General features: G+C 42.7%; 1 protein-coding gene across 1 annotated transcript; it reads right to left on the reverse strand.

The window, feature by feature from the left end:
* Positions 1 to 1,567: 1,567 nt before the first annotated feature.
* On the reverse strand, positions 1,568 to 19,903 carry greb1 (growth regulating estrogen receptor binding 1). The gene is made up of 32 exons (XM_079554492.1): positions 19,892 to 19,903; positions 16,868 to 17,045; positions 16,673 to 16,783; positions 16,423 to 16,599; positions 16,169 to 16,351; positions 14,100 to 14,240; positions 13,892 to 14,014; positions 8,877 to 9,062; positions 8,669 to 8,796; positions 8,081 to 8,357; positions 7,879 to 8,007; positions 7,595 to 7,801; positions 7,306 to 7,503; positions 7,044 to 7,227; positions 6,785 to 6,968; positions 6,547 to 6,683; positions 6,117 to 6,468; positions 5,929 to 6,044; positions 5,619 to 5,824; positions 5,028 to 5,544; positions 4,787 to 4,943; positions 4,608 to 4,710; positions 4,327 to 4,482; positions 4,097 to 4,233; positions 3,857 to 4,018; positions 3,449 to 3,653; positions 3,081 to 3,252; positions 2,895 to 3,013; positions 2,578 to 2,810; positions 2,205 to 2,405; positions 1,996 to 2,134; positions 1,568 to 1,840 (listed from the first exon to the last, which is right to left on the reverse strand). Exons 2-32 carry the CDS (start codon positions 17,019 to 17,021, stop codon positions 1,677 to 1,679), a joined length of 5,658 nt encoding a protein of 1,885 aa, XP_079410618.1. The 5' UTR covers positions 17,022 to 17,045; positions 19,892 to 19,903; the 3' UTR covers positions 1,568 to 1,676.
* Between the last annotated feature and the right edge of the window lie 2,614 nt (positions 19,904 to 22,517).

The raw sequence follows: 22,517 nt of genomic DNA on the forward strand, positions 1-22,517 counted from the left end.
GCATCAAAACAAGTGCAGGCCAAACTCCAAAATCTCTGGCACAAACAAGTTTCAAAGTAACTTTGCAATTCACATCTCATGGGCTTTTTTTTTTTTTAAATGTGCATAATTATTTAAAAACTTCCATATGGTCACTGCTCTTCTCTATATCACAGTTTGATAATCCACCTAGTTATTTGACAACAGACGTAGGGCTGCCTTAAGAATTCACTTAATGAATAATAGTTTTTTAAAGATACCTTTTGCACTCAGACTCTCTGTGGGATTTTAAAACAAGGTTTTTTTCTCCTCAATCAGAAATAAGAATGCGGTAATTGACACCAACGTGTCGATATTTAGTAACCAGTGACTACTTTTTCAGAATCGACACCAAAATCGATCTGTGTACTAGTGGCCTATAGGCACCAGTTGAGAATATAGGCACCAGTTGAGAATAGACCGAAATCTGTAGAAGTGGGTTATCATCACAACAAGCCTTGAAATTATTTGAAATCGAATCAAAAACCTTGTATCGCACATCATTAACTAAAACTGACCAAGGCCCATTCTAGGCGCACAGCGCCAGTAGCTGGTCAGATGGAAGTACTGCAGTGTGCTGTCAGTAACAAGTGTACAAGTGTTTTTTTTTTTTGTCTTTGATGTTTATTTTGTCTACTGTTCCTCCATCACACACACAGAGCCAAATCATATTGTGCTCTGTGCTAATATTATTACTACTTGTAATTGTAATATAGTATACAGTGTATGCAGGATGTACTGGATGGATTTTAAACACGTTTCACTTCAACCGTCTCCTTCTTAATCTCATTTATGGCCCTAACATGTATTGGCCATTATCTTGTGCGTACACTTCTCTCAATGACAAACATAGTCATATTACTCAAAGTGTATTTTCTTTTCTTTTTTTTATTTTATACATTTTGCATTGTCCTGCAAGCATTTTCTGAGGCAAACTCACCATGGACACACAGCAAACACTTATATTCTGAAATGAATTACATTTCTTTGCTTAACAGACAGCCTTTGTAAATGACTAAACCAAAAAACAAAAAAAAACAAAAAACTATACATTTTATAATGCAAAGTATAGACTTAACTGTACATTGAAATTGTTTCAAATACTGCTCTTGTAGCATTCAGAAATACTATTCATAATATTATATGAAATCCATTGTTAGCAACCCTTGACAGATTGAGTACAAACAGTAAATAATTACTTTACATGCAATAAAACCTGAGAAAACATCTCTTAGCACAAATATCTGGCTACAGTTGCGTTTGCCCTTTTAAACCCTGTAATTGGCTTTTTTGTGTTTGGTTAAGTAAGTTAAGCAAAGGTCAAAACTACAGCAACTGGACACTAACTGTTATTTTTGCTTTATTTGTAGAAAAGTTGAATAAAAATTGTCTCAAGCAAAGTGTCCATTAAAGTAACACAGGGTATTAGTATCATATATGAACACAGCATAAATCTTTCAACATATGGAATAACTGGGCTTCGTCTAGCATGTTGTCTTGTATTATTGTGCCTTTACGTGTTTAAAGGTGTTGTTTTTAAAGCAGCCAGTCAGTTTGACATAAGTTAGTCCATAAATAATTCTCCTTCAGATTGTAGAGCCCTTAGTGCAATTATACCTTCAGTTCAAAACGTGTCAGTCCTGTCCATACGTTTAGAGTTAGATATGTTTCCCAGTGAGGAAAAACAGTGGTCGGTCTTCCTTGGAGTTGGCAGTTTGAAACTCATCACTGAGCCTGAATCTCCACTCTTCCTCCAGCTCAAGTCTGCCCACCGTGTGCCTCAGGGAGCTGCGGTCCGCACTGATAACACACAAAGTTGCACCTAAAGGTACACAGCATAGTACTTTATTTGGGATAACTTTAGATCTACATGTGTTCTTGAATTTATCTCATAACCATTTTATTATTACACCCTATGTTGTTTACATCATCGGTTGAATTGAAATGAATCATCGATTAGCTGGAGGTCATGTTTACCTTTGAGGAAGGTAAACTTCTTGAGGAAACTGGGAGTCACAAAAGAATCCACGAAACAGAGCAGAAGGCCACTGAACAACAGGCCAGTGGTGGTGATGTTAACAGCGTTGGGTCTTGGACTGACGAAACAGACAGTCACCTACACAGGGGAAGCAGATATAAGCAAAGACTCTCAAAGAAACCAACTGTATGTGGTGCATGAGCAGTACCTCAGGCCCCAGGTTGAGATAACAGTCCACAGAGAGCACAGGATGAGCGTAGTTCTTGATGCTGAGAGGGAACAGTTTTTGGCTGGTATGTTGGAGGTACTTTTCAAGCAGCAGATGAGCAGGTGTGGCTAAGAAGAGGTGTTTGCTGTCAGGGGCACACACGTACTGGGACGGACCCACTGATGTTGGAACATCTGTCATCTAGGTGAGGAAAACTTTAATAAGCCTTACAATTTTACACACATTTTGTCAGTCGTACTCCTGGAACAAGGAGTAGGACTGACAATAATGGTATTAATTTAAGATAAAAAATGTGTGTAATGTTGAGTTAGTGCTTCTAATGAATGTAGCGTAGAATAAAATGATCATTGACCTTGGTCTTGATAATAAAGGTCCTGTATCCTCCTATAGCGATCTGCTTCTTCATGACACTGAAGCAGTTGAAGCGACAGATCAGCAGCCCTGCACTGTGCAGCCTCAGGGTGAAGTCCACGTCGTGACAGGTGAAGCGCCTCTGGTCGTACTGCACTTTCTGACTGCGGTCCACATTGAGGAGCAGGAAGTCGTGAAGGTGGCCCCGTGAAAAAGGTCCCATCTGTTTAAAACCTGCAGATAACACAACGCACAACATTTTTGTTTTTAAATAACTCAAAAGGTAAGTAGGTGTTTTGTGTTTCCGATGGGACTTACCTGTGAGACCACGGCTGCTCCACTTCCTGATGCCACACAGACTATAGTGTGTGATGTCAGGGCAGGCCTCCATGTGCTGTAAAACCTGCTTTAGGGATACACTGTGCTCCAGTGGCTCACTAAAACACAAGATCTACTTAAATATCAACCCGTATAATTAAGTTAAATACTTTTGTATAAAGTGACCAGACGTACTTGTGCTCATCCACGTCCACTGCATTCCACATGACGCAGGAGTCGTCAGCCAGGATGATGAAGGGCCAGACATCTCCCACTGGACCACCACCCTCCGATCGCCGACTGCGCTCCAACTCCAGATTATGATACGAGAGTTCTTTGATCAGGAAATGAGCCGCACCTGGAACAAAACTGTTTTTCAACACCACAGTACACAAAATGTTGCTGCACACGTTCATTTGATAGGAACAATGCATATTAATGAACATCTGCATTGAAACAACAAAAACAGACGTAAACATGCCCGATTGGCCACAAGGCTAATTGCCACTTTGTAAAACGTATTTATTAAATAATTTAGAATTGTAATGCTGTACCTATCCCAGCTCCATTGAAGACTGTCGGCAAAACTAGCATGATGTGGTTCGGCCAATACTTCTTATACACAGCCATCTCATACTCCTTCACCACCAAGATGTGCAGATGTGAAGCTCCATCCATGGCATGAAAGAGGTTGAACAGGCCATGCTCATGACGTCCTGTAGTTGGGGTAAAGATTGGACTCTTGATACTGTCTGGACTCTGCAAAAGTATAAAGAAATAATCATTATTGAATGTTTGACATATAGATGTGATATCAGAAAAGGCTGCAGAAAACGCATGGATGTACCACCATCTAGTGGACAAATTACAGAAATGCCACCTTTCCTATTTCGATTTTGCATTTTTTGTGTTGTGATGTCTGGATTCATAGAGTGCAGATAAGGTAACCGTGTAAGCCATACCCAGTCTGACGTCAGGGGCAGCCTCATGCCCTCCAGTTGCCCTCCATGCTTGTTGAAGCTGAAATAATGTTCTTTAGACTTCGGGATGATGAAGTACAGCTGGATCTCCTCACCGAGCAGGAGGTGAGTAAATGTGAAAGCATGTAAAGATGACTCATACATCTGAAACACAAACAAAATGGTAGAATGAAACATCGTTAAGTATTAAGTTAGGTGTTGTTAAATGGGAGCTGTGCTGACCTGGTATCTGGGGTTGAAGCCTAAGTACTGGTGGCACTGCTCACAGTGATGATAGGTGTTGTAAGCTGCATATTTGGACAGTTTGATTCTTGATGTTCTTCTGCGCAGATACACTTCTTCCTGCTGTATTTGTGGTTCTTGGGGCAACAATCACAGTAACGTGTTACAGTAGCAATATTAGGTAAAACATATGTGCAATATTCTTATACATTTGATTATAAAACAATCACTTTCTGCACTGGGGTTATATCCAGGACAATAGACCGCACTGATGTCCTCATATTTTGGGTCATGGATGTTGTAGTCAAAGGGCATTGTTCGCATCACATCTGTATTAGGCCAGTGTGGATTTATTGGTTGGTGTTGTACTCCTTCTATCTGGCTGACTAAAAGCAAACACAAGCAAAACGTATATTACACTCAAACCAATTGCATCCGTAGCAATGCATGATACTATACAAAAAAAAAAGATTGCAAAAAATGTACTTGGTAAATGTACTCAATTACTTACTGTAGTTTATATCCTCTTCATCATAAATATCCACTTCCATTAGGCGGATCAACATCCGAGATAAAATACCCAGGAAGTGAAGATAAGCTCCAGTCTTACCCACCTGTAAATGACAGTTTATTAAAAACATTGTGAGAATATGATGCACATTCTGCTGAAATACATCGATAGAAAAGTACCTGTGGCGGACCACTGAGGAGCAGGCGGCGAGGGTGGAAGTTGTCACATCGGCTTTCGTTACGATTGCTCGTGTCCATGTGATAGGACCGAGGGACAGTCCACTGCCGATAATACAAAGACTGCTCTGTGCAGGTCATCATCTTACTCAACAAAGGTCTGGGGGGAAAAGCAACTTTTATCCTTTAGATGTTTTGTGCTTATACAAAAACACCAAAGTCTAAAAACTATAAAAAGTTGTACCTGAAGCTGCTTGCCCATGCAACAGATATGTGTGGTAGAAATGAGGTACATCGGGGAAGGCCACTGCTGTCACTGGCGGTGATGATGTCATACAGGGCACGGGGGAGGAGCACAGAGGGGGGACGCATCACCCCTCGAGCCCAGGAGCAGCTCACATGAGGAGAGGAGGAGCGCGAGTCAGGAGAGCTGGATTTGGACTTTTGGCACTGAGGCAACACAGGCACTGTTGGCTTGGATGTCTGTGCTTGGGGCACAGCCAGTTGCTGGGAAACCGCTTGGTCCAGTGGCTGAATTTGACACGGAGATTGAGACTGGTGTTGTGCTTTTTGAGGACAAGGAAATGACTGAGATGAAAGATGAGCAACAAGTTGAGTTTGAGGGTGTGAGAGGGTCTGCTTGGTGTCTGTAGGTCCTTTTTGGACATTGGTCGACAAGATGTCTTGAGAAGGCAACGGATCCACTACTGCATTATCTGAGCACGATTGAGTCTGATGGCTGGAGGACAAAGGGGAGTTTTCTGGAAGAGAAGCGGAATTTGATTATTAATCACTGGTGAGGGAGACAAATTGAAAAAAAATTAAATTTTCTCACCATTGCACAGCGCCTCATCTTCCTCGTTCTCAGAGCTACTTAGCTTCTCTGCATCACTCTCCAATGAGTCACTCCTGGATCCATTGTTTTGTGGTGATTGAAACTCTGTCCGTACCAGGTATGCAGCCAGCCCTAGCTCTTGTTCCAGAGTGGTACGCTGGAGGTAGGAGCAACTTATCACTCGAAGGTCACAATACTTCAGGGACCTTTGGGCAAAAGAAAAATAACTCAAAAAACATACCTCATGTTATGATCTGTATTGTAAAGACAAACTGTTCAATATTAATCAAAAATGTGATGGAGTTGAAACCTGGGCAGTGATTCTCCATGTGGCTCAGCTCCTGATAAAATGAGAATGCAAGGAAGAGCCTCCAGCTCTAGATATGTCCGTGGAATCCAGTCAGGCTCCTCAATCTTGAGCCAGATCTGCCAGAAAAAATAACATAACTCTTAAAATAAGTAAATAAACACATAACAAAGAATTAAAATTAAATTAACCTTAATTCGATCTATAAATGTCTGGCCAATATTTAGCGCATGATTGGGATTGCCAAGGATGATCTCAAAATTGTCTTCTAGACCCAGCCGTCTCCTCACTCGGGATAAGCGTTGGTGGGCCCATGCTGCCAGAGCCAGAGATGGGATCCTGAGAAGAACCATGTGGCCGTGGTGAGCTGGACATTGCTGAGCAGCAGTGAGGAGTGACTGCACGATCTCCAGAGTTTCCACAGATGTGTGCTTGTGAAGATTATGAGAACTGTTTATTCTGCCAGAGGCCGCCATCAGAGCGATGCAGTAATGTTGGATCAGTACAATGGTGCGGATCACAGCACTATGGAGTCTTGGAAACCTGACAACAACAGTGATTCAGTGTTGAACAAGTTCTCTCAATATAGTTTTAAATAGAGATGTGTGATTGGCATACTACCTTTCTTCCAGAGCTGTGGTCATACTCTCAAATGAAGTGTCATATCGCATAAGTGGGAGGCTGCCCCCTGACCGAGTGGACTCAATCAGCTCAGACACTCCAAAGTATCTGGTTTTCTCATGATACAGGTCCACATCCTGCACATGTCCACAAAGAATCACCGCATGTATTAACAAGTAGCAACACATACACATATACAATAGGTCAAGAGCATGCATTTAACTGAATTTGGTCATACATTGCTGAAAGCAGAGGGCCAGTGGATCTCATTGTATGGGCTGATGCGTGTGTACTGTGTCTGTAGGGCGAAGGGGAAGGAAGTGACGTGCAGAATCAGGATGTTCGGAGAATCTCGAACAAGTCTTGAATTTATGAGTTGGTCCACCAAACCCAAACCACAGTCAGAGCCGCTGTAGGTGGCACTGAAATCAACAATAAAATAAAAAAGAAACAATTTATGTATTTAACTTTTTAAATTGCTTTTATTTGACACAAACCTGCTGACGTCCCAGTGTGCGTGGTCATGGATAAGAATATACAAGGTGTAGGAGTTACTGTGAGCTTCTTGGATGAGTCTGTCAATCTGTGCCTGTGCACTCCCATCCATCTTGACCACATAACGCTCAACATCCCGAGGACAAACACAGTCCTGGTCTAAACCGCCGAGCTCCCTCAGAACTCCTAACAGGCAAGAAAAGTGTTCAACAACTATTGAATACATGTAATCTCAGGCACATGTTTAATGCAAAGGTAACTAACCAGAGCCCCAGAGATGCAGAACGGTCTGCTGAAAGGTGACCTCAGACGGCGGGACCAGGATGAGGAAGCTGACCCGGTCAAAAGAGCCTAGATCCAGGTTCTGAGTGCTGGAGTCTGCGATGGCACACACGTGGGACAGCAGCTTTCTGGCTACCGCCAACTGGATTGGACGAACCTCGCGCCACTCTACAAAGTATTCTATTAAGGACGAACAATTGTGCATTAGAAAAAGAAACTAATTAGTAGCAGAACAAAAATCTATTCAATTTAATTATTGTAATGCCCTCACCTGTACAAATATCTTTGAGGCTGTGTATTCTCTCCTTCAGTCGAGGAAGATCTTTGGAACGTTCTGTTGGTGAATCCTTCAGGCTGTGTTTGTCTTTTGGACTGGGAGTGTTTTTGTGGTTCTTCTCAGATGATTCCTGGTTTGTAATCGGAGACAATGCATTGCCATCCAAAGTGGCACCATTTAGGAGAGAGTCCACATCACCATCTGAAAAATAGCATATTACTTTAATTCTGCTCTGACAAACTGAATCCGATGAATCATGAATAAGTAGCGATACAGACCTTGTCCAAGAACATTGCAATATTGTATGAGCTCCTGGGCAAAACCAGTGGAGAGCTGCTGGTTGATTTCTTTGAGACCCTCAGTGGGAGAAAACATGCTCTCTGCTAAAGCACGACATTGGTGTTTTCCTGTAACACAATAATTCTTGATGATAACAATGTATGGTTTTCTGTAGTATAAAACTGTGCACACAAGCCTCACCTGTGACTACAACACAAGACTGGGTTTCTTGTCCAGGTTGAGTGACAATGATGACCACATAACACGTGTTTTTGAGTTGTCCTTCCATCAGCTTGGTTAATGTTAACTGCAGGCCTTGAGCCAATGATGAAACCTGTTCCCCAAGCACAATCAGGCCCTCTCCACACGATGATGCAGCCAGCTGGGCCAGCCAAGGGAGCTGGCTAGGGGTCAGGGGTTGCTGGCCTTGTGGTGGCAGGGACAGATGGTGCGGAACCCCAGGCACTACTGGTGGTGCCTAAAATGAATATGCGAGTTTGAAATAAGGATCTGTACTCCTGGGGGCCAAATGTGGCCCTGAGACCGATTTTTGTTGGTCCCCAGGCTTTCTGCTGAATTAACCATTGCCATGAGTAGCACTTGTTGTATTGCTGAAAGTTTCTAAAAGTCCTTCAATGATTTGCTGTAATAGCTGCCATTTTGTGGCTTTGCATGTTTCAGCATGCAAACCTCCATAAAACAGATTTGGACTCTCTACTCGACTGAAAAGCTTTATTCCACTGCACTCAAATATCATATTTCAGTATAACAGACCAGTTTTTGTCTCACCTCGATGCCATAGTGCCTCCCTTGTGACTGGGGCTGCTGGTACTGCCTAATTTCACTGAGGTGGGACTCCCTCCATGATCTCATGAATATTTGCTCCAAATCCTCAATTAGAGGAACTTGTTCTGGACCTTAAGATAAAAATGGATTTAGTGATCTTACATGTTGGTTGCTGAAACAAAATGTGAAAGTAGTTTAATTTAAATCTTACCCAGTTGAACAAGATAGTAAACTGTTAGAAGAATCTGCATCTCAGTAGAAAGTGGCTGGATTGGCGAGGGCCCATAATGCTGGTAGACTCTGGGAAGAGTCTGAGAGCTCAGAAAACAACTGTGCAGCAGAGAACTCACCAGCACATCACTGGTGTTCCCCATCATCTGAGGAAGAGACCCATGACCTGCAAAACATAAACAGATTATTCATGACAGAGGAAGACACAAAGAAGTGAGCAGTTGAAAGTTCAGAAAAATCAATGCTGTGAATTTGCATAAAGTTAAAATTAGAATTACGATTACAAGCAGACAGACAGACAGACAGACAGACAGGACATACAGACAGATACTGTACATTAATTGCAAAGTCATAATAATAATAATAATAATAATAATAATTAAAGCCGCAAGCGGCGTCGTGCGGCCCTCGCCCCTGGCATTCCCCCCCTTGCAACCGCCCCTGCTCGCTGTCGCCCCATGCGAGCCCCCCGATTGCTATGCTCCTTGTGAGCCCTTCTGATCGCTCTTGCCCCTGGCGACCTCACCCCTTGCGAATGCCCACGTTCGCTGTCACCCAAACCTGCTTTAGCCTCTGTCTCACACCCAAACCACCCTCTTACGCCTGATAACTCCTGCCCCATCCCACTCTCGCCTGAGCCTTTGTCACACACCGGCCTCACTCTTGTCCCAAGTAGCTTTGGTGCCCACTGTTGCCTCAGCCTGAAGGCCCCCTGTCCTCAACCTGGGCTGCTGTTCCAGATATGAAGCTTGTAACACAAGCCTATAAGTCATGTAAGTCTATCAAAGATAACAAACGGAAACAGGAGAATCAGAAAAAGACGTTGCAAACTTTTCATACTTGTTGTAGGAAGACACGTTGTACTGTAATGTGGAACGAACCAGAGGGGTGTTTAAATGGAACACCTCTCTGCAATGGGCTGCACGAGTGAAGAGGGGGAAGGGAATACACAATTGTGTCACATTATTTGGTTCTCATTGTGTACTTTTATCAGGCTCGAAAATATGTGAATCATGTGAAAAAACAAAGAATTGGAAAATTGTCATGTCAGTGTTTGAACTGGCAACCTCCTATACCAGAGACCAGCACACTATCACTGAGCTATAACTACATACTGTCAATGACCTGATGTGGGCTATTATTCTCTAGAATAACGTTCCAAAATTAGGTCCCAGCACCTGAGGAGAGGTCATTTTTTGTCAATTTTCCCCCTCCATTTTCTAGATTGTTTTGACATTGTCCCTGGTGTTGCCTCAATAGTTTCCCTACTATCCTGCCATGTCTTTAGTTATGCAAATTCTGTAAGCGTTGTTCCCACTTTTTTCATGAGGGTGGGACCATAGGTGCTGAATTATGTAATTTCCAGTAGGTGCCGAGAAAAAAAAAAAAAAAAGATAAAAATAGTAAAAGTCAGAATTGATCCAGCAGCCTCATGGTTATGAACCCAATGCTCTACCTATGACACTATACAGGTACAGTTAAAATTCTAGCTGAACAAAGGAATGTCTTATGAAACTCCCTGTGCATTAGAAATGTTAGGACAAGCTACCTCCTTCACCTAAGACGACCTTTTACCACTGAGATATAAGTCCATACAAACATGGGCCTGATGAGGGCAAGGCTTCTCTAAATTTCTGGGCCGAAATTAGGGGACAGCACCCCACTGGAGGAGAGGGAACATTTCCCCATTTTACATGAGGGTGGGACCAAAGGCGGTAAATCATGTTCTTCCCAGAAAGAGCCAAAAAAAAGAAAGAAAGAAAGAAAGAAAAAAAACAAAAAACTTATGAAGGTCAGAATTGATCCAGGGGCCTCTTGGTTATAAACCCAATGCTCTGCCCATGACACTATACAGGCACAGACAATGTATTAGTAGAACAATAAAATATCTTATGAAACACCCGCACTCATGGTCTTAGGCTGAGACAATGTGTACAGTGGTCCATGTAAAATGAGAAAGCATAAGAAAAGTGTGAAGGCTGTGTTAGGACTAGCTCATTCACTGAAGACAACCTTGCTACTACTGAGATATAAGTCCATACAAACATGGGCCTGATGAGGGTGAGGGTTCTCTCAATTCTCAGGCCAAAATTAGGTGACAGCACCCCACTGGAGGAGAGGGATCATTTCCCCATTTTTCATGAGGGTGGGACCAGAAAGTACCGAGTCCAAAAGAAAAAAAAAAAAAGGTGATGGCTGGGATCGATCCATCAACCTAACGTATAGGAACCCGGCACTCTACCAATGGAGCTTCACAAGCTTAGTGAATACTGCAGCCAATTGAACATTAATGTTATGAAAGACTGCACTTGTGTATTTGCAGAAAACGGAAATTACAGCTTAAGCATTAATATATTTCATCTTTTTAATTAGGGTAAATTCCTCTGACCGGCCAAAGATTTGATGAGAGGGTGCACCAGCCCAGCAGCACCCTCCATATAAAGAATATTGCGTTGAGAGCGAAATAGTACGAGGAACACACAGAGGGACGGACAGGAAACGGGTAAACTAAACTTCCTGTCACTATAAACTTTAGAAAAAGTTGATTTTGGAGGCAAAAACATGGAAATTGAAGCATCTTTCTGTGACAGAGGGGTAGTATAAACATGTACGAGTCTAAAACTGTAGCCGTTGTGAATAAAGGAGGAAATTTGGAAAATTGACGAATTTCAGAGAAAAGTCTTACAGAGGCCACCATGCTGCCTGGCTAAGACCTCTGGCCATTTCCACGGAGGATGGGTGGGACCACTTAGAACCACTTAAAACCCACTTAAGGCCCAAAGGCGCGAGTGTGTGTCCAAGTTGGTGGAGGCTCTCCGTCACTGAATTATTTTTTTCAAATTTGCATGTGGCGCTGTTGTGCCATTTTGCACGTCCCACATTGGACACTCACATTTTCGTAAATTTTTCACCAGACTGGATTTTTCGGTGATTTTTAATTGAGTTTTCGCACACGTTCAGGGGGTGAAAATCCAGTTTTAAGAGGCGGAAAGAAAGAAAGAAAGAAAGAAAAATAATCGTTTTTTGCCAAAAAAACCTAAGCCGTTGCCGTTACCACCACATGCTGTACACCGTTGGAAAGCTCTGGCTAAGGCGCACAAAAAAGTTGTGGGTCATTTTTTTCTGGCGTGTACGTGGAGCGCGCGGTTGGCCGCTGAAGCCCCCGGGAAGGCTTTTCTGCAAAAGCAAAAACAATATAGGCGTTTTTCCATTGTAGCTGTTTTTACACATTAGACATTTTCGGAAAGCTCTGGCCGAGTCCTATGCGTCTGTCGTGGTCGGAGGTCGCTGTGGTCGCTGTCGTGTCCGTTGTGCACTCCGTACGCCATCGAAGCGCACCCTGGTGCCCCCCTGCGTTGCAGAAGCAATAGTCCCTATCGCCATGTATGGCGCTCGGGCCTAACAAGGGTTCCCGTTGCTCGAAATACCATATATTATACATTTTCGGAAAGCTCTGACCAAGGCGCATGCAACTATCAGGGTCATTACTCTCTGGTACGTACCCAGTGAATGAGTGATGACATTAACATGCATTTTATAGGGGGCGCTGTTGGGTCCACTGCCACCAAACGTCATGTCATGTATGCGGGGGTGAAGGGGCAACATGTGTATGAGTTTTGGTAATGATCCGAGCTAGTTTGTGCGAACGGGGGCCATTATTGAGGTCTCAGAAATCGCCAAAATAAAGGTCAACTTTGGGGCTCCACTGGACGAAGACCGCAAAACATAGCAAAATTCTTTGGATAACTTTTGATCCCCAACATGTGTAGATGAGTTAGAAGCGATCAGAAGCTCATTCGGACAAACGCCCACGGAGGAGTTCGTTCAAATGCGACATCAGCGTGGAGGCAATTTGACTTTTCCTCATTTTTCCACTCAAAATAGGGGACTTCCTGTTTGTCAGGGGGCGGGGTCATAATAATGTTTTTTGCTGGTCACGACCTGGACAATGTCTGTGCCCAAAGGCGCGAGTGTGTGTCCAAGTTGGTGGAGGCTCTCCGTCACTGAATTATTTTTTTCAAATTTGCATGTGGCGCTGTTGTGCCATTTTGCACGTCCCACATTGGACACTCACATTTTCGTAAATTTTTCACCAGACTGGATTTTTCGGTGATTTTTAATTGAGTTTTCGCACACGTTCAGGGGGTGAAAATCCAGTTTTAAGAGGCGGAAAGAAAGAAAGAAAGAAAGAAAAATAATCGTTTTTTGCCAAAAAAACCTAAGCCGTTGCCGTTACCACCACATGCTGTACACCGTTGGAAAGCTCTGGCTAAGGCGCACAAAAAAGTTGTGGGTCATTTTTTTCTGGCGTGTACGTGGAGCGCGCGGTTGGCCGCTGAAGCCCCCGGGAAGGCTTTTCTGCAAAAGCAAAAACAATATAGGCGTTTTTCCATTGTAGCTGTTTTTACACATTAGACATTTTCGGAAAGCTCTGGCCGAGTCCTATGCGTCTGTCGTGGTCGGAGGTCGCTGTGGTCGCTGTCGTGTCCGTTGTGCACTCCGTACGCCATCGAAGCGCACCCTGGTGCCCCCCTGCGTTGCAGAAGCAATAGTCCCTATCGCCATGTATGGCGCTCGGGCCTAATAATAATAATAATAATAATAATAATGATAATAATAGGTTAAATATCACAACACTCAAACCCAACTCCAGAATTTTCTCCTTTCCTTTTTCCTTTTCCTCTCTTCTTCCCATCTTTTCTCCTCTTTGTTCTTCCTTTTTCACAGACTTTATTAACATAATGTAAACCTTGGCGACTCAGACCCCCATCCAGGTACAAACAGAACTGTGACCAAACATATCAGTCGACAAGATTATCACTGTACAGTTTATAGAAGCGTGTCATTTAGTTATTACTTCCATAAGTTTAGAAAGACAAGGAAACAATTAAGAGCTCCAGTTCTTCTAATCTACTTCAGTCAAGGTAAAGGAGAATAAACTGAATATACTATTGTAGATAGAGAAGTAGAGGATAAAGATTTATTTTTCTTTACCTTTGAAGATGACAGGTTGCAGCCGACATGTTTGCAGCAGCTGTTCAGGCACTATTACCGACAGCCCCGGGACAGACAGGGCGGTTAAAGACCCTTGTGATGAACTTAGTGGAGTTTCTATTTCTGAATGAAAGAAGATAATGAAACACAAAAGAATACAATATCTAAAAAAATATAATACAGTATATCCACATATTACAGTACTTACCAGCCCGTGGTCCACTTGTGATTTGTGGCACCGATAACTGTGCTGAGGGCTTAGCAGAGTTTTCTGAAACAGTATTTGTAGACGACTCTGGGGACCAGCCCTTATGTCTCTTTTTTGGTGGACCAGTATTTACAGGAATCCCTTAAAATAAACATAAACAGCATTATATTATGTAATTGAACCAAAGCTTTGTGGACATGTTCTAACAACGGTGCTCAAAGGACATGCAATATAGTGCAGACAGGAAGGAAGCTTTTATTGGAACAGGAATGCAAGCTAACAAACAACACAAAGGAAATTTTACAGTCCCTAATACTTACAAGTAACAGTAAGAGGAAAGAGGAGGAGAAGTAGAGAGAAAACAAAGGCAAATCCCTTTCAGAGAGTCAACCAGCAATTTACATAACAATAACAACAAGGCTATCACCTACTGTCTAAACTCTAAACTAATGCTGCGTTCCAGGCAACTGGTAACTGGTTAATTTCACCTCCAACTTGGAAAAAAGCCTTGGCACGCCGTTCGAACTGGTAATTATAACTTGTAAACTCAGACACCTCCAGAGAGCTACGAGTTCAGATATGAGATGAAGACAGTAATGGCAGCCCCCAGTGGAGGAGCAGCTACTGATAAAACTTCAACAAAACCACTGCATCAGTGACATGAACGTTACTTTTGGTCACAGCTTTCAACATAGCGTTAAGTCGCTGGTTCTTAATTATATCTGGTTTGGAGAAACGTTCATATAACATTAGCATCGTATGAGCAAACTGCCGTTTTGTAACATGCAAGTTTAATTATCTGGAATGCTCTGAGGTCATGAGTCATAATTTGTGGGAAAGATACCAGATACCAGTTGCCTGTAACACACCATAAGCATGACAAGCTATGACCCAAAGAGGTCCTGTTTTATTATAAATCCAACCCAGTCAATTATATTAATTTTAACAAAGGGACGGCGACCCACAGAAAACCCCACTTTTGGGTCCCCACCATCAGTTAAAGCTGTCTCTCTGTTGTTGTAGAGTAAATTAGTAAGTATTTTCGCCATCATAGACTATGTTGTAAACACAGAAAAAACAGACCTTGTTGCATTGTCTTCACCTAAATGTTAATTGAGCACAATTCATATGTGCAGGAGGGATTCTGAGAGCTAGGAACGAGTGTGCGGCAATGAAAAATGTCACAGTTTGAACAGGAAACATCAGGTACCCCAGCTTTAAGAACTGCTGGTCTCAAGTACTAACAGAGGCTAGCTCATCAAAATAACCAAGCGTTTACCTGTCGTGGACATTTTCCCTTGGCCAGCTTGGTTTAATGGAGTAGGATTTGCGGGGGGAACTGGCTCAGCATAATTTGTCAGTGAGTGAGAAGCATCAGCTACCTGACTCACTTGTTCCACATGTGAGCCTATGAAGCATGGAATAAAAAACAAATTTGATTAGGTTAATCCTACAAATACAAGATATTTTATATTTATGTGCAGCTAGCATTACCTGTGTAGCCAACAGATTGATGAGGCAATGTTATGTTTGGTGATGGCCCATTGACTGCGTTTTGTCCCTCTAAGAAGTTAGACCCCAGCTGTTTTATTCTGCCATCTAAAACACACAATGCAAAAAAAAAAAATTAACACTGAGGCCGCCGACTCACACTGACCCTGATCAACAAGTGGTACACACACACACACATGCGCGTGTGCACGCACGCACGCACGCACACACACACACACACACACACACATACACACACACACAAACACACACATACACATACACACACGCACACACACACACACACACACATACACACACACACACACACACACACACACACGCACACACACAGCATGATTATAAAATGAGTTTCATCTCTGATTTTATGTTTGCTCAAAGCCATGGTTTCAAATTTCAGTAGCTGGTTCACCTTTCACCTCTCCTTAACTTACTACCAACCTGTCCATCTGGAAAGTTCAGTGCACAGGTCAGGAGTTGTAAGGTGTTTTAATGTCTATGTACAAAACACTGGATCAAACCTTAACTCGTTTCCCATTCAGTTCTGTGACACTTACCATGCCCTCTCCAGCAGATGGGAGCACCTCTGGCCAAAACACCATTGTTATTCCGATACAAACGATACTTTAAGTGCTTCTGTTTTTTAGGCTGGGTGCTCAGCTTTAGGTTAATGTGATTGGCAAACTCAGTAAAATAGCGAAAGCCCTGCTGTCCACAGCCCACACAATTTCCAAGAAAACCTAAAAAAAGTTCTTTAGTTCAACATTTATATTTATGTTATGAATATTTCTATGAAGATCTCCTGTCTTACCCAGCAGCGCATTGCTGCCCTGTTCATCTGGGAGAAAGCGGTGGTCCACTGCACACACCAATAAGTTGTCTTGGAGAGACTGGGATTTTACTCCGACCAACATAAAACCAGTGCGCAAATCTAGAGAAGCTGATGCCAAAGAGGAGAGACGCAAGTCTCGACCTGCCTGGCAGAACCCTGAGCCAATACAAAAAAGCATCTTATGCTGTTTCTTTTGATTATAGGGATCGTGCAAATACTGTATATGTACCATCTATTGTGCAGGAGCCTTCAGGCGGGGGCTTCATCTGATAGGGTAATGGGGGGCTGTTAGAATCAGAGCCCTCCCCTTCATCATCATCACAGTCATTCTCTGTTCGCCCTAAAAAAGTAAAAGCATTAAACACATTCACCTTTTTCTGCAAGGTGCTGTCACTAAAGTTCAATGAATAACTGTATTCTATACCGTTTTGTGTCAGTGGCCGCTCTGTCTCCAGATACAGCTGTGCAAACACAGGTTGAGGCACTACAGTGTTGGATCTGAGCGATGCTTCGATTGAGTTATGAAGGACCTCCTCAAAGCGCGTAGTCCGCAGCTGGCCTGCATAGGAATTCCCCATTGGTCTCCAACCAAAAAATATGACCTGAAACACAATTAAAACATTTTTTCATGGAAACAAGAACATTTTAGTGCTTTTTTGTGTTATGTGTGGCTTTGTGATAAACAAGTTTTGGAAACATGAATAGATAAATGATCCCAGGCTCACATGGCTTTTACACAAATATAAACAGTTGTTCCTGGGAGACATGGCTCCGATCCACCCCAAGCAATAAAATCAGATGCAATAATAATAACCTGGTCAGGGCACCCTGACCTGCGCAAGACAATACTCTCTCTGTTTTTCTCTTCAGCATGTCTTGTCTCTTTCTTTACGCTCTTCTGCTCATTAATTCTCAACCACTTAGCTGAGGCTTAGAGAGCATTCTATGTTAGGCCAGCAGTTAGGTTCAAGATAATACACCTGTGTTTTTCATTTATGGTTCAATATGTGGCACAGTATTTTTTGTGTTATTGCATATTTATTGCTATAAAGTTAAGTATTTCAACTTTATAGTGCAGAGAAAAGATCAGTAAAGTGAGTAATAATCTCTAAATCCTTATACAGCCACATGCTAATCACACACACACCTCATAACTGTCTGGGAAACCTTGTCACCAGCAATCTGCAGGTCGTCTTAATTAAAAGCTTGCAGATTACAGTCAAAGCTATTTGCTGCCCCACAATAAATGTCAGTACTAGGGTAAACCCTAAACACACGCAATGAAATCATTACACTCTTTTAAAGATACAAACAAAAATCATTTAATATTTGTGCTTTAAACTACACCAAGTAAAACCACTGTGTCAATTGCCTTATTCATTCCTTTTTTCGAGTGTTACCCCAGTGCTCTCAGACACCTCACAGTCTCCACACTTTCATATGTTAAAAGGCTCTGCAAACTTTCAAAGCACTTGCAGCACTCTGTAGGCAGACAGAGGCTGGCAGACAAAATCCCTGTCATAACCCAGCCAGCGTGCGAGGAAGCAATCACACCTTTGTCTTATTTACAACCAGGGACAGAGGGGACAGACAGGAAGCCGATTAAAGAAAAAAGGGAGATGTGTTTGTCAATTATGCGTTAAAACCAATACTTGTATGCTACAATGTAACTTTAATCGGTCCAAAGCACTTCACGAAATTTCAAATACATTTTATCTCAGTAACAGGGATTGTATCTGGATGGCTAGATTAAAAAAAAAAAAGATATATAATGATAATAATCATAATTGACAGTAATGTAACTCTAAAAAAGTTACTTAAATTTTCCTTAGTGTTTGAGGGTAAAATGTTAAAAATAAGATCTTTACTGTGAGGTATAGTGTTTAAGCAAAGCTTTGTTGACACCCCCCTCCCTCTCATCCCCTCTCCCTCATGTGGAAGTGGCAGATCCTTTTATACCCCTCCTCCTTTTCTTCTCTTTCTGTCTCTTTTTCACCCTGGGGAGAGAGACACTATTGTGCTGTTTTATGACCCCCGTAGACCCCGTTCCCACCGCCACCTTCAGACACCGAGCTAAACTCTGAAAACATTTGAACATAGGGCATGACAAAGTATAATTTAAATATCAAATTAAAGCTGTACACATTACAACTTGTTTTTTATAGTGAGTATGGAGGTGATGTCACACAGAAATGAGCGTCAATTCTACATTGTTATATTTTTTTTATGTTTTGACATGCCATAACACTGAAGGTTCTGCTTAAACTGATGCAAGTGCATTTTTACATTTCTACATAAATAACACATATTCTGCTTTGTTATTACACCATTTCTCTGGTTCAATGAGTGCTAATTAATGCAAAGCACATAAAATTCTCTATTTTAGGGCCATGTTTTAGCTAAAGGGTCTCATGACCACAAGGTCAAAGGTGAATCCAAATAACAATGTTTGAGCTGGACTTTGATGTGACCTGAGGTTTGAATTGTTCACACTGACAGAGACTGGAGCAAAGGCGCACACCCACACACACGCTGTCCAATGGGCTCCAGCGCTGGACACACAAAGGGCCTGTCTTGAGAGGTTACAGGTCATTCTGGGAGAGGTCAGATAAAACCTCAGGCTCTTTCTCTTTGGGCCAGGCCTGCATACCAAATATACACACATTCAGGCCAGTGAGGCCTCATGAAACATCCCAGCTTACGTTTCCTCTTAACATCAACTCTGCATTGTGCTAAGCTAAAGAGTGCACAACAGACAGTAGTAATATGATTCTGTAGATGACTGTACCTCTAAGAGCTCCCCACAGTAGCACTAAAGTGGTTACTTCAGCTCTGCAGATGTTGCATGAGCGCTGACCCAGGACCAGCCTGAGAACAGCTCGATTCTCACACAGAGCTGGTGCACTGAGAGATGGGCCTATCACTGCGCAGTGACCCACAGCAAATGCTCATTTGTTACTTTTTTGACAACCACTGGATCAATGGCCGACCAGCCAACTGGCCAAGCCAGCTTTTAGATTCAATAGCACTTGTTAGAGCTTGTTCAAACACTTTTGACTAAAGTTGCACATGGTAAAGTGAGATAGAGAAAACATATCATAGGCCTATTTGTGTTTTTTCTGAGCTGTCTCGCGGATGTCCTTGGTTTTTATGCATCTCTCTATCTTCTCACTTTTGTGTTGTCTACAAGTATGACTATCTGGACAATAGTGCGGCCTGAAGCACTGATGCAAACGAATACATTAAGAGATTATTATTGTTTTAATAGTTTGATTGTTTAACCTCTTAAGAGATTAAAGAAGACAACAAACATAAACATGCAGGCTGCAATAGCTGACTCAAGCTCTGAAAAGTTTGAGCAAATAAATCCTTGTCCAGACTGAGGCCTGATTAATAAACGTTTTATGTAATGCGTAAAAGAACCAAGTGAAACGAATTAAAATCCTACCTTTAAGGTCCAGGCAGCAAATAACAATTCAAAGAAAGCCACCGAATGGATGCTGCATGCTGTCAGCGGTCCAACTTCAGACTCCAGGACTGAGAGCAGCGTGTGTCATCACCTCTGATCCTGTGATCCTCTGCGCGGGGCAGTCCCTCCCCCAGACTATGCTCAGACAGCCCCTCAACAACGCGCGCTCACTCACGCACCGCAGGCCCCTTTTCCACAGGTCACCAGGTAGGTTGTGTCTGTGCCTGTGGCGTCTTTTGTGGATCGTGGATTGCACAGAAAAATACTCCACGAGTAGAGTAGTTTGAGTTTAGCATGCAAATGAATGTCGACTACTTAGTCCGTACGTAGCACGTGTCTGGGCCCCACTCTGAACACGTTTTGGTTGTAAAGAGCTGCTAGACTGTGAGTTCAGTTGCCACTCACTCTAGATGTTAAAGACAACTGAAGTAGACACAGCCATAGTTCCGTTTACTGATTAATATTAAAAGTCCTCTGTAGCTGTTGGCACAATCATGATCTCTGATTTGACTCATTGCCTCCCTCTAGTGACCAAGCTTTAGAATACAGCTGAGTGCAGCACAGAATACGGCGCAGTCGAGGGGTTGTTTTAGTAGTTATAATGTAGTTTTGTTCCGCTTCAGTTTTATTTCCCACATATCAAATACGTGTAGGCTACAACTAATAATAATGGCTTACACACCACGGCACAACACACCTACCAATACACTTTATTTTGTTTCTTGGTTTAGTGTTTTTTGCTGTCTAGTATTTGTTTTATCAACTGTTGTCTGTTGTTTTCGCTGTCTATTGCGTAACTGTCTTATAACTGACAATAACAAGTTATAGTTATTACTCAGTCACTTATTTTTGGTTGTGGCGAGTTACTGTTATAACCTGTAGCCACAGCTGTCCTTGAGACTGACTAATTTGTGCCATCGGCCCCTCAAACTGCTACTGACCTCTCATTCACACACTAAATTCATACCAGGTCATGGAAGTATCTTGGCCCCTGACAAAACATCAGTCTGCACTTGCAGGACCTGGAATCTGAACTGCAAAGCTCTTGGTTATAGGACAGCCCAATCTATCATCGAGCCACTGTCGCCCCACATATTACTAGGCTAATAACAGTACTATCGCAAAAAACAATCTTCCTTCAAATCCTTCCATAAAAGGCCTTTGCAAACCACCCTTCCTAATTACAGCTGACCCTTTTTCTCTGAAAATCACATCCTTTATCATTTCTGCTGCCCCAACTGGGCAGTGCCAATCTGTACAGTGGCACATCCACGCCACGCCAACACAACATCCCCTGATGGGAGAACAGGTGTTGGACAGGGTCCAGTGGAGCACAGCAGAGCCTGCTGCCATCATATTTTAGATGGACCAGCAGCACTGACTCCTCTGGCCCAGGGTAGGGATCCCTGTCCATTTAAACCCTAGAAATTAAGCTTTAATAGATTAATTGAATTTACAAAGTTGTACCATAGCTCTAAACACAAAGTGCAACTGTGTGTGTAGTCACTATGAGGAAGCTCTGTTCACTTGCTGTCTTTGAATAAAGATAAGAACGCTTTAACAGGAGTTTTGCAAATCCCTTTATTGGTATTTTTACAGCCAAAATGACACTGGAACTGATTTGCTAAGCCACTGTGGATCCTTATTGACCTAGGAAAGGCTTGTAATTCCTGTTAATAGCTTGAATATAATATTTTATGTCCCGTTGCTATAGCCACAGCACTTAACTTGTGGTGTAAAAATAGTCGGACCCATTCATTTTAGTAGAAATACTTAACTTCGCTTCAAGACACAGAGTGAGCTGTATGTAAAACATGTCTATTTGAATGTGCCCCGGCAGAGAGGAATGGTATTGCTTCTTATGACGGCCCAGGTCGTTTGGCTGAGAATAATGGTGAGGCATATCACTCTCATTAGCTTTATAGACACTGGTCTGCATAACTGCAGATGCACTGGACACAGGCAAACACACACGTGTTCGCAGCCCTGACGTCCCTTTGAAAAGAGGCCTCATTGGAGAGAAGCAATAAAATTTTTAATCATTTTATTACCAAAAGAGTATTTAACAAGTGGGTAATGAAACGCCAAAGGCAGGTTAGCTGAGTTTAACCTTCATAGAAGAAGCCATGTATCACATGCTGCCCTCCGGCATGGTAAGACAGAAATGTCATCCTCCATTATCCACCATACCTGAAGTGTGTGCTCCACGGCTGGCAGGCAGGCGTCTCGCTCTGCAAGGCCAGGTTGACGGGAAATTAGGGGGAATTCAATTAATGGACGTTTTTTACGCACCAGGGAGAGGGCAAAGCTGCAGACACACACACATTGTAACGGGCACACATTTTAAATTTACCTCAGAGCGTATCGTACATACTGTGAGGGGCTCCTCCGAGCTTCAAAAACACATGTTCCACCCACGGTTTACAAGTGCCCTGATCACACCAGCTCCTCCTTTAGCTTTGTGTTCCCCACATTACACACTGGTGGAGAGTGGGCTCTCCCTGAGGTTACTGGTGCAGTCGCTCCACTGCTTTCCTCAGCGGGTCAATTAAGGAGAGAATGAGGCTTTGGGGTACACTCTGTCTGTCACCATAAAAGAAGCACA

The sequence above is a fragment of the Gobius niger genome, assembly GCF_951799975.1.
Source record: "Gobius niger genome assembly, chromosome: 4".
NCBI classification, from domain to species: domain Eukaryota; kingdom Metazoa; phylum Chordata; class Actinopteri; order Gobiiformes; family Gobiidae; genus Gobius; species Gobius niger.

Bases quoted from the DNA above. Each gene is read 5' to 3' on its own strand.
- greb1 (XM_079554492.1), bottom strand. From the start codon at position 17,021: ATGGGGAATTCCTATGCAGGCCAGCTGCGGACTACGCGCTTTGAGGAG. The intron at 8,797-8,876 runs GTAAGATTTAAA...TTTTATCTTAAG, and splicing joins TTACTATCTTGTTCAACTGG to GTCCAGAACAAGTTCCTCTA. The intron at 5,545-5,618 runs GTGAGAAAATTT...CTTCTCTTCCAG, and splicing joins AGATGAGGCGCTGTGCAATG to AAAACTCCCCTTTGTCCTCC.